Source organism: Phycodurus eques, chromosome 15, assembly GCF_024500275.1.
Source record: "Phycodurus eques isolate BA_2022a chromosome 15, UOR_Pequ_1.1, whole genome shotgun sequence".
In the NCBI taxonomy this organism is placed as follows: domain Eukaryota; kingdom Metazoa; phylum Chordata; class Actinopteri; order Syngnathiformes; family Syngnathidae; genus Phycodurus; species Phycodurus eques.
The window spans coordinates 22455376-22467463 of record NC_084539.1 but is presented as its reverse complement, the minus strand read 5'-3'; the positions used below and the strand labels follow the sequence as shown (position 1 = coordinate 22467463).

The 12088-nt window shown below is 49.0% G+C and overlaps 2 protein-coding genes across 7 annotated transcripts in view; one reads left to right on the top strand and one right to left on the bottom strand.

Moving 5' to 3' along the window:
* The window catches only part of LOC133413519 (synaptic vesicle 2-related protein-like), a 9362-nt gene extending 4805 nt beyond the window's left edge, over positions 1-4557 (bottom strand). The window contains 5 exon segments of the mRNA XM_061698015.1: positions 954-1052; positions 1193-1281; positions 1368-1486; positions 2549-2964; positions 4481-4557. Coding sequence (XP_061553999.1) covers positions 954-1052; positions 1193-1281; positions 1368-1486; positions 2549-2610 — 369 coding nt within the window. The 5' untranslated portion in view covers positions 2611-2964; positions 4481-4557.
* myo1hb (myosin IHb) lies at positions 2529-12088 on the top strand. 6 transcript variants are annotated; one of them, XM_061697978.1, is made up of 9 exons: positions 2529-4229; positions 7012-7173; positions 8436-8482; positions 8930-9193; positions 9270-9441; positions 9514-9649; positions 9737-9807; positions 10301-10398; positions 11080-12088. In XM_061697978.1, exons 5-9 carry the CDS (start codon positions 9373-9375, stop codon positions 11324-11326), a joined length of 621 nt encoding a protein of 206 aa, XP_061553962.1. In that variant the 5' UTR covers positions 2529-4229; positions 7012-7173; positions 8436-8482; positions 8930-9193; positions 9270-9372; the 3' UTR covers positions 11327-12088. The 6 variants fall into 6 exon arrangements, with proteins under 6 accessions (XP_061553962.1, XP_061553964.1, XP_061553960.1 ...); XM_061697980.1 differs by adding an exon at positions 10954-11031 and having other exon boundaries at positions 8436-9193; positions 11124-11213; XM_061697976.1 differs by having other exon boundaries at positions 2529-2877; positions 8436-9193.

Sequence of the window (12088 nt, the reverse complement as noted above, 5' to 3'; positions counted from 1 at the left end):
ACGGGGTTTACAGCCCAAGTGCACCATTTCCATTTGTACGTGTGTGACGTGTTCCGTAAGCGCAACCGCCACATTGCAATTACTTTGCCTGTTTAGTGACGGACGCTTATTCGCATCACATTTCGCTTTCCGCGCACCTCTAACGTAGCACGTGCACATATTGTTAGTTCCTCCATATTTGACGGCAACATGACTGATTCTCCAAGTGTGGTATGTGGGCTCCCCCTTGTGGTACGCTACAGCATCACTGAATTTAATAGAAATAAAAATGTACATTTAATACACGATTTCAGACTTTTTTTTTTTTTTTTTTTTTCCCCCCCCACAAGTACCACAAATTTTTTTATTTTAATTTCTATTATACTTTTTAAGTACATCAGTTTTAATTTTTTTTTTTTTTATTAAGTACACTCGAACCAACGATCCTTGGCCCTCATAAAGTTTGAAAGTGATAAAAGTAAAAGTTAACTTTATTGATAAGAATAATTAAATGGTATTTCAACTTCATGTAGTTAAAACACTTAAAGTCTGTGTTTTATGGAAGATGTATTTTTTTGAGTGCACAGTTCACTTTTATTTAAAATTGAAGTACAATACGTTTACCCGTTTGTTTGTATTTGATTTAAATTACTATATAAATGAAATTCTTTTTTTCAATTTTATGTACACCAATTGTATTTTCGGAGTGATTAAACTACATCATGCAACAGCGGCTTAGGATAATGTTCAACGTACGTCTTCGGATTCAAATTCCCGCAAGGGCCACGCGGCTATCGTTATTTTTAGTCTTCGACCGATTATCCCGTCGTTTAATCGAGTAACTAGTCGTGTACCCACTTCATTGCAAATAATGCGTCGGAAGTTCTATTTCCCGCTGAGGGGACCCAAAAGAACACGAAAGAAAAATAATATGTTACGATTATTTTCTCTTCCGGAATTATAGGCGCCGTTACCGACGTGATGAGAGCGACTTTGTAGCCCGGCAAGCTCCACTCGCAGTGCAGCTGCGGGCCCAAGATGCCGAGGATCATCATCTCCATGGCGTCGGCCACCTGAAACGTTACATTCATCGCGGTCAATTCTCCAAATGGTCCTCTCGCCAAAAGTCAGCCGGCGGAGACGCCACCCGGATGACGATTGAAGACGAGCGCTGTGGAAAACGGATTCAAAAACTAAACAAAATCCTCGTTACCCAGGAGAACCCGGTGAGAAATAACAATTTCCACTGGAAGCTTCCGAAGCCGAGGGCGTCCAGCGCCTCGTCCAGACTGAAGGAGGTTTCTGCAAGGGACGCCACGCCGTCAAACACGACATTCGGTCCTGGCGCGTCGTCTGACCAATCCGTCGCCGATAGCGGACGAACAAACCTCGAGTCGAATCCGCCGCCGGCGAGCGGGGAGACTTGAGGCGTCCGACGGTCACGGAGCAGTTTTCCTCCATCGAACGCGAGGAGTCCGCATTGGGAGCCGCGGGGTTCCCCTCCGGACTAAACGTCACAAACAAGAATCAGTAGTAGGACGCACTTTGTTCACCGGACAAATCTCGACTGCCAACGCACACAAACATGAAAAGACACACACACACAGAGAGAGAGACGGAAACACGCAGACACCCACATGTTGACAAACACACAGTCAGCACACAAACATGGAAACACGCACATATAGATGTGGATAGAAACGGACACACACAAAGTTAAACACACACTCGGACATAGAGAAACATGAAAACACACACACACACACACACACACACATACATATAGATGTGGATAGAAACGGACACACACAAAGTTAAACACACACTCGGACATCGAGAAACATGAAAACACACACACACACACACATATATAGATGTGGATAGAAACGGACACACACAAAGTTAAACACACACTCGGACATCGAGAAACATGAAAACACACACACACACATATAGATGTGGATAGAAACGGACACACACAAAGTTAAACACACACACACGCACACACACAGAGAGAGACGGAAACACGCAGACACCCACATGTTGACAAACACACTTTGGCACACAGTCAGCACACAAACATGGAAACACGCACATATAGATGTGGATAGAAACGGACACACACAAAGTTAAACACACACTCGGACATCGAGAAACATGAAAACACACACACACACACATATAGATGTGGATAGAAACGGACACACACAAAGTTAAATACACACTCGGACATCGAGAAACATGAAAACACACACACACACACACACACACATATAGATGTGGATAGAAACGGACACACACAAAGTTAAACACACACACACACACACACACACAGAGAGAGACGGAAACACGCAGACACCCACTTGTTGACAAACACACTTTGGCACACAGTCAGCACACAAACATGGAAACACGCACACATAGATGTGGCTAGAAACGGACACACGGACACACACACACACACACACACACACACGCGCGCGCGCGCGCGCGCACACACACACACGTATAAAGGCGGAAACGAACGCGCGTCACATGACCCACAAAGACGCGGAAAAGTTGTTTGTACTTGTGCTCGGGATTTCTCCAGCGCTTGTAAGTGACGGACGTCGCCGAGCTCCACTCGTCCATCTCGTCGTCGTCGCACAATCGCGGTCTTCGGCCCACACGCGCGGAACCCGAAAATCGGGGCGGGGTCTCACGCACCCGGAAGCGCGGCGCCAGCCGGTATTTCGTGGCAATGCTCTTTCAGTCACGTGACCGCCGTGCCATCCCGAAACGCCGAATGGCAAACGGCATCCGTGACCGGGTGACCTCCGAGTCACGTGCCGCGCCGACGCCCCGAAGCGCGCGATTGCGTCACAGGTTCAGTCGAGTGGGCGATGAGATGATTGACAGGTCGCTCTGCCTCCTTTTTTCCTTACTATTATCATGATTATTTTCTTTGACTTTATCGAAAGGGGGGTCGCTGCTGCTGCTGCTGGTCTGAAAGAGAAAAAGAAACACGGAAATCGCAAAGCAGACGCTTTTTTTTCAAATGGGACACCCAAGCAAAAAAGAAGCCAAATACAAATAAACCCACAAGCCCGAGTAACAGCAAACCAAAAGTTCACAACAAAGGTTGGAGTTGGCGCCTCCACCTCACCGACGGAACGCCGAGTAACCGAAAATAAGCAAGAAGAAAAAGCAAAACTACAAGTTGTGCTTGTGGCGGACAAAGGAACAACGTCGAGGCAAGCTAGCAGGGCGCTAGTATCCGTTTGTCGGGCTAAATAGGCCGAGAAAGTTTGATCGTGGTGGTGGTGATCCATCCATCCATCCATCCATTCTCTGAGCCGCTTCTCCTCACGCGGGTCGCGGGCGTGCCGGAGCCCATCCCAGCTGGCATCGGGCAGGAGGCGGGGTACACCCTCAACTGGTCGCCAGCCCATCGCAGGGCACATACAAACTAACAACCATCCGCGCTCACATTCACACCTACGGGCAATTTAGAGTCGTCAATTAACTTAGCATGCATGTTTTGGGGATGTGGGAGGAGAGCGGAGTGCCCGGAGAAAAGCCACGCGGGCGCGGGGAGAACGCGCAAAGTCCACACAGGCGGGGCCGGGGATCGAACCCGGGTCCTCGGAACTGTGAGGCGGGCGCTCTAACCAGTCGGTCACCGTGCCGCCGGTGGTGGTTATATCACATCTAAATAAGAGAGCAAAAAGTCTTCGGTGTCGTTATTTGTGTCGATCGCGCGGGCCAAATTCTGGCGGAAAATCGAAATTGTCGTCAGGAAAGCAGCCGGAAGTGACTGCAGTGGGCTTTGGGGTGTCAAGCGCGCCTTTACAGGCGAACTTCATTTGACCTTTCGGGAACGTTTGAATGCATGCAAAGGTGAAGTTTCGCCCCAAAGCCCAATACCCTTCCGCTCTTTTGTGTGCGGTGTACTGAATGTGTCTCGTTGGCAAACGGGGCGTTAAAGTCACGACGGCCGCGGTCGCGCAACGTTCAGGACGGCGTGATCAGCAAAAACAAAAAAAAAAAAAAAAAAAAGGCCCGACGAGCTGAGTCGCACAGCCGGCCGCGACTATTTACGGCTGTGTTACGGGCGTGATGTTTGAAATGAAGAAACTGTTGGGACGCTCATAAATCCAGCTGGATTATACGGCGTATTTATACAGCCGCCTTCGTCTCGTTTGGACTCGCCGAAGAGCAGACGAAGCCGAAGCGGAGCGTCTCGGATTCGCTGCGGCACGGACGCGGAGGTAAGACGAATCTGGGAATGACCGCCGTTTTGCGTGTTAAGCTCCAATGTTCACGTTGCTCGCCAGCGGGTGTTCGCTATGAACTGCTGCTCCTCACTTTCTTGAAGTCATTGCATCCAATTGAAACGCGATCAATGCCCATAATTGAAATGTTTACCGATTATTTATCGCGCGCCATGGCTCGCGCGACGTCAACGACAATCCTTCCAACGAGCTCTTTTTATGTGTTCGGCGCATCGGCGGGCGCTAACCTTAGAGGTCTTCGTTGACGCCCCCACGGGAAACTCGAAATATTAAGGAGAGGCCAAAGTCGTCGTCGTTGTGGAGAGGATGCGGCCGCTGCCGTAAAAAAAAAAAAAAGTCGCTTTTCACTTGGCGGAGGTCCAAACCATTTGAAGTGCGTGTGGCAAATGCGAGAAAGTTAGACCGATGGACGGACAGCTACGAGTCTGCATAAAAACAAAAAGCGAGGCCACGTCTGCTGTTTGTTTTCTTAGCACCCAAAAAGGTTGCGTTCCGAGTGCGGCTTTGTGAATTGATCACCTTTAAGGAAAGATTGGGAAAAAAGAAAAATCAGCCCCCGACAGCAGTTTCACCGATCGAGTCGGAATTGGGCGGACATGTCCATCATGACAGGACGCGCAAAAAAGTCTCAAGGACTAATGTCTGAAATTGAACAGGAGGGCGGCCATTTTCCCAAACGAGCCCTCGTCGGTAATGAGTGATGCTAATTGCAAATCTCTTTTTTTACCTTTGCCATCAGATGTGGGTCAAGAACAATTTAGGTGTGTTTTAATGAGTTTAAAGCACGGGGCGGTTGTAAAACTAAGTAGAAAGATTCTTTTTTTTTTTTTTAATATGGTCTCTGTTTTATGGGTTTTCACCGATTGCGGGTGGGTCCGAAACGTAACCCCGCGATACACAGGATTTGACTTTACAATAGAATGTTTTTACGCTTCTCTATTTTCATAACCTCATGGGTCTCAAGTGCAGTTCGTAATCAGTTTGAAAAGCACCCATCTAATCAAAGATCAGTAATCAAATACCTGTGTTTTAATTGTAGGCCAGGATAGGGTTTCTTCATCCTTGTGTTACAGTATAACACACACACGCACAGAAGCGCAGAATGGCCGTTTGCCGCCTGAGCGCCATGAATGTTTAAGCAGTCTCGGTCCGTCCGGGCCCGCGCGAGCCCTTACCGCCTCATTGGCGACGAGGTCGGAAGCAGCAGTCCTACCTTCCTCCTCACCTGGAGAGAAGACACGAGAGACGACCGCTGACATATGCCTTTGTTGACCAACTGGGGTTCCGCCCCGGGTTTACCTCGGGGCCACTAGAATTGCCATTGTGGACGATGTCTATCTGAGGAACACTTCAGCGTTGGAGCTGAAGACCATTCGGATTGAGCAGGTTCAAGATACAAGACCGATTCAGCCGTGACTCACGTGGCTTTGGAGGTAAAGGAGGTAATGACATGAAAGTAGTTGCTCACGGCTCAACTTCTCAATTGGTGTCACTTTGGGACGCGCGTTTTCCTTTGCTTGCAAGGTCACGAGACCCTTTTATTGCCACCAGTTTACTCTGGAAACAAATACAGTGCAGCTAAGCCTCTGGCTATAACGGATGGATGGATGGATAAACCGCCACTAAGCGTTTTTGGAGTTGTCCCCCCTCCCAAAAAATAAGAAACAAAAAGAAAGTAGAAAAAAAATAACAATTCTGAAAACATTTGTAAAAACTTTGGGGGGGGAAATCCACAAATGGGCGAACGAATGGTTAACCGTGAGTATGCGGGCCGTCCGTTGTACAGGTCATTTCTTATTCGAACCCAAAATGAGTTGGCGACCCACTTTCGGGTCCCGACTCACCAGTTGAAAATCTCTGCCCCGAGGATTGCAAACATTTCTATGTAGAACACTTAGAAATAAATATTAAAAAAAGAAAGAAAAACAGTAAGTGCGGTAGTAAGTGAGCGTGTCCTGTTGTGCCGCATTTGGTCTCACTTGTAACCTCAAAACCTCGTAAGACGGGACTGTACGCAACCGAGGACCCCCCGTGGTGTGCTTGGAGTGAAAATCATAGCAACAGCGAGGTAACGTAGCGCCGCGTCAGGTTTCCATCGACACCCGGAGCCCCCCGAAGCCCCCCGCGTGTTGTCCCGTGCGACGCGCTGCGCGCCTGTACCTCTTTCACGGGGCCCAACGGCCTTTCTGCGGCTCGGTAACAGGATCCCGCACCGTACCGGAAGGACGACGAGAACAAAGGAGCCGCCTCGGGCTCAGATAGACTCTCCTCTTCCTCTGCGGCTGACATCCGAGTTTGATGTTTGCTCTTGTTGATTTTGGACACAAGATGGCACCAACGCGCTGGCTAACAGGAAAGTCGTAATTAGAGTCTTTCTTTTCTAGCGGCGCGACTTTTGGCTTATTGGTACGCCATTTAACCTTACAAGTCAACTACTGTGCTGCACTTGTGACACTACTAGGCCCGAGTAGTGGGCATGTGTCACGCACTAGTAGCCTTCTGGTTCCTCCGAGTCGCTACCAAAACGCCCGCTAGTAGTTTTGCCTGACTCGTAACATGAAATTGTCATAGTAGTTTGTGGAAGGCAGTAGTGGGAAGAAAATGTTACTAGTAAGACAGCTCTTCTACGAGTACACCTGTCCATTCTACAGTTGTACACAGCATACTAGCGCGTGGACCTTCGGCTGCATATGAAGGATATCAAATCACAAAAGCTTGACGGCTCGCTACAGTGTTGTCATTTTCTCGATCGGCTCAGGGCCTGGAGGAGCGCTGCGACCGCATCCTGAGGAACACGGAGGCCTCCCTCGCAGCCCGGGACCGCGTGGGGATCCAGGATTTTGTTCTGTTGGACGCCTACACCAGCGAGACCGCCTTCCTGGACAACCTGCGGAAACGCTTCCACGAGAATCTCATTTACGTGAGTCGCTTCCTCGTACACGCCGTGGCCCTCGGTTTATGTTTATAGTCTATCGCTGACCTACGCTAACGCAGTGAAAGAGTCATAATTACAGTAACTCTTTGTTTTGTCGCTCGAGTCTCCTCTTTAGCAGGTAAAATACATGCTCTGTTGGCTTTAAGTCTGGAGATGGCGCCGCAGTTCGCCGCAGCCGCTGTCATTGGTTTTGTTTGTTCTAATGTTTCACAAAACAAACAACTTTGGTTACCTCATCTTTCCCAAGCGGTCTTACTCAAACGGATCTCACCCATTTTCACTCATTATTGTCTCAAGGGTGAGGAAGAGGCGGAGTTTCACGATACTTCTCGGACAGTTCGAGCGGCCGAGAGAGTGAATAGCTTTTCTAGTTTCAACGCTTTAAATGATTTGATAATGTGAAGAAAAAAAAAAAAAGAAAAAAAAAAATCATAACAACAGATCCCATGGGGACAGACCAACAGGATCGATTTGTGAAAAAAAAATATATAAAATTGATCTTAATTGGACGCGCGGCGTTTCTGCCCCGACAGCGACAATATTAAGTTTGTGCTGGCATAACTTTTAGACACCCGGGTATGAAACCTTGTGAACAACACCAAATTCAAATGCCGGGGCAAAGGTCAATAAATGCCACGTATAAAATAATTCATATCGTTCAGCTACAGTAAATAATACTCCCATGACAATTGTCACGCACAAGTAAGAAATTCGAATATGAAGTTAAAGGGTCGCAAGATCACAGTCGTGCGACCGTTTAACTTCATATTGGTCTCATGTGATGCCCCTTTTTGTTTGCCATCTTTTTTGTGAAAATTCAGAATTCGGTCGCTACCAAAATGTCACATTTTGGTAGCGACCCCCCCCCTCGTCCTTCCACCCAACATGCTGCTTTTACCCTGCTGCTAAATGAGACGCCTGTTCTTGCTGAAAGTGCAAACTCCGCAAGGGTCACCTCTGTCCGCGGCCTCCCCCAAAAAGCCGTGAAGCAAACTTATTGCTCTTGAGCGGGACGACATTGCTCGCACGGCGAGCACCTTCTCAATGTGACCTGCGTTTGATGAACGCACACGTGCGAGGCACAAGAGGTGACGACCGTGACCTTTTGTCTCCGCAGACCTACATCGGCACTCCGCTGGTGTCGGTCAATCCCCCCCCAAAAAATAAACAAATGGGCCGTACCTAATCACGTGTCCGGCGTGGCGCTCGGTGGCGGCCAACGTGATTTTTTTTCTTTTTCTTTTCAGGATTTCTGGACAAAAACAACGATCTTCTGTATAGAAACGGAAAAGAGGTAATGAACGAAACGAACCTGTTTTGACACGGCAGCCCGAGCCGCTGCTCGGCTCCGCCCCTCTACCGCTGTTCCCGAGAGGCCGATGGGGTGTCGGCGAGTGCGAACTGCCAACGGGTGGTGACTCCCTGTTGTATTTTCTCTGGCGGACGCAGGCGCTTCGTCAACAAACCGCCGAATGTCACTTGCCAATTGGTTTGTCGATCTGTGTATGTGGCGCATGCAGTAGCCGAACAAGAATACCTCTGACAATCATTATCTTACACTATTCCACTGAGAGTGAACACATTATTTACATACAAACATCCGGCGTTCTCTCATTTGACCAAAAAATGAAATTTGAGCCAAACAAAAAAACGGATACTTGTTTCTCCTGACGCTGCAAGATTACTACGGCGCATGTAGTCGATGACAACGTTCCAATCCAGATTTCTTTTTCCAATCGAGGTGATGCGACAGTCCAAAAACGCAATCATCCAACACCGCTTCCCTCCGAGCGAGCCGGATCGAAAGAAGAGACCGTAAACCGCAAGAGATATTTGTTCGAAACATTCCGGCCTCTCGGGTTTCGCCGTTTCGACCGCCGAGCCGTGCTGTCGGCGCAGGCGGTGACTCAGTTTAAGAGCAGCCTGGCGGTCCTGACCCAGATCCTCGGCGCCAAAGAGCCGCGGTACGTCCGATGCGTCAAACCCAATGAAGCCAAACGGCCAGGTGAGCCCCGGCGTCCCGAAGTTCTCGAAGCACGTCAGACAGATCCTTCCCGTCCGTTCGATTGCCCCGTTTGCAGCGCGAACGGGAAATCGCGACCGCAATTCGCCGAGCTGTCGTGACTCCCGACAGGACGCTTCGATGACGTCCTGGTGAGACATCAGGTGAAGTACTTGGGCCTGATGGAGCACTTGAAGGGTACGGCGCGCGGGGTTCGCCTACCGCCGGAAATACGAGATCTTCCTCCAGAGGTAAGAGCGGACGTGGGAGTAAGTCACGTGTGTGGCAAAAGTCACATCCTGTCGCAATGTCCAAATGTGCAGTACGGCGTCCCGGCGGTGAAGTACGACCGCAACGGCTTCCGCCCTCGTCCTCGGCAGCTCGTCTTCACCCGAGACGCCGCCCACCTGCTGGACGAGGCCAAGATCAAGCAGACGATCCGTTACGGCTCGCTGAAAGGTCAACTCGGACCGGAGACGCAGTTCGGGAATGACACTCGACAAGTCGCAAAGCCTCCGACACGTGTCGCTCTTGTTTGGGTTTCAGGAGTTTCCGTGAGCAACCTGAGTGACAACTTCCTGATTGTCCACGTGACGTGCGATGACATCGAGCAGAAGGTACGACGGGGAAGCGACTTGATTTTCATCAGAACGGCGATTTTCCGAGCTTCTCGTTAGCGGCCCGGGAAAATACGGACAAACTGATTTCACCGACTGACGTGAAATTGGGTGGACGTGCCGATCGTTATAAAACGCACGAAAAAGTCTCAAGGACCCACGCCCGGAATTGAACAGAAAGCCTAGACTTTGAGGTTTGAAGCTCCCATTTTGGGGGGCAAATTCCAGGTCGTGATTTGGTCGGACTCCTGTTGGGCTATTTGCCCAAATGAGCCCCAAGTGGAAGCCGCTATGCTAACGAGACAGATGAGGGCTGCTTAAATATGGCTGACGGTATGCTAATTGCATGCAACATGGCGAAATAATTGGACAATCAAACGAAGCAGGGCCGACGACACGAGTCGATTCGCATCGCGACTTCCGCTGTCGTCTACGACGGAAAACGGGATGATATTGCGTCAGCTCTCCACGTTACTCGAGCTTGCCGTTGCAGGGGGATCCGGTGCTGCAGTGCGACTTCCTGTTCGAGGCCCTGACCAAGCTGAGCGCCATTGTCGACAAGCGCGACTTGATCCGGGTGGTCCGGGGCAGGTACGCGCCCGCCGCTAGACGTTTCGGATCGAAATGACATGCTGCTTAGTTAAAACAACCACGTAGTGCGGCTTAGCTTCATGCTAACAAACAGTGCAAAACGCCATGGACGGGCTAACGAAACGAGCATCGACGCTGCGGTCGTTATAATCGTTTTAGCGATGGATATTTGAACACGAGTGGTAGCAACACATGCGGACAGACAAAATGACAATCCTCACAGGCATAGATTCTTTATCCTTTGCGAAGAATGACTCATATTTGTGCAGTTTAGTGAGGGTTGACCGCGAAAAAACATTGTTTTAAAAAATTATATTACTATATGTTTATATGAAGTACAAAATTGCAGATTGTTTTTCTCCTGATTAAAAAAAAAAAAACTTTTACCTCAAGCCACCACTGTATTCAAAACTGGTTTGACCAACACGGACGGACGTGTTGGTAGGTCGTAAACGTTGGCGGGGTGAATGTCAGTCAATAATATAATCTGCGGTGGACTGGAATCGTAATCCAGATCCCGATTTGAAACGCGTTGTGCGCGTTTGTCACGTCCAGCGTGCGATTTGACATCCAGCCCGGCAGGGAAGGCTTCGTGGACTCGTCTACCGGGCCAAAAACGGACATTTGACGGTGGTGAGCTTTTTTTCTTTTTTTCTCCCCTTTTCTTTTGAAATCCTAAAGGACGCCTCCATTTGAAAGGAATCCATTTTCAACGTCTTCTTTAGGAATCCACAAGCACCGAATCCAGATGATTTGGGACGCCGCCGCCCCCTGTCTGCAAACGTCTGCGACGGCCACGTTCGCTCCAAAAGCCCAAATTGACTTTTCTTGCGACTTTATGATGTCATTCAACAACAAGAATGATGCCAATATTTTCATCATGGAAGCGGTCGTATACAAACACGCGCATTCACCGTGCTTAATATGAAAAAAGCGACTTAGTAATGTCTCCGTTGTGTAGATGTTAGAAATGATTGTGACGCATTAAAATCAGTAACGAGACTTGGGAGTTTACTGGCAATTCCGGAAGCTGTCGCACTGCCGGTACCTTCAAGTACCCGCTTGAAAGTTGTCAAAAACCAAGTCCCGTATCGATGATATATGATATATATTCATATGTTACCGAAAGAATGTTCGATAACAAACTGTTGTAAAAGATTAGCGTTGGGCTTCGGTTAAATATCCATTTTCTTTTACCGCTTCTCCTGACGCGGGTCGCGGGCGTGCTGGAGCCCATCTCAGCAATCATCGGGCGGAAGGCGGGGTACACTCCGAAACTGGCCGCCAGCCAATCGCAGGCCACATACATACAAACAAACAAACAAACAAACAAACAACCACCGTGCCGCTAGCTTAGTTAAGTAGGTCAAGTAAAATACAACTGAATTTCCCTCAGTGTCCCGTCATTTAAAAATATATACGATATAGAGTGCGTCGCGGCCTTTTTCAACGCGTAGCGAAACGAGTCAACAAACATTGACCTTTTAAAAGATCGTTAAAAGGCAAATTCATTTTGCCCTTATCGCGACGGTGCCGGCTAACAAAGACGGGCAATAAAAGCGCCAGCGGTATCAAAGGTTGTCTTCGCGGCAGTAAAACAGCCGAGCGCCGATTCCTCCGGCGACTTCCTGGTGAGAAACAAACGAGGCCAAAAGTCCAGCGAGGCGACGGCGGCCTTCCTCCGACGTTC

What these genes read in the sequence shown, in the direction of transcription:
- myo1hb (XM_061697976.1), top strand. Translation starts at nt 9,373, where the DNA reads ATGGAGCACTTGAAGGGTACGGCGCGCGGGGTTCGCCTACCGCCGGAA. An exon ending in CCGTTACGGCTCGCTGAAAG is followed by an intron (nt 9,650 to 9,736) that starts GTCAACTCGGAC and finishes TTTGGGTTTCAG; the next exon opens with GAGTTTCCGTGAGCAACCTG. An exon ending in ATCCGGGTGGTCCGGGGCAG is followed by an intron (nt 10,399 to 11,079) that starts GTACGCGCCCGC and finishes GAAATCCTAAAG; the next exon opens with GACGCCTCCATTTGAAAGGA.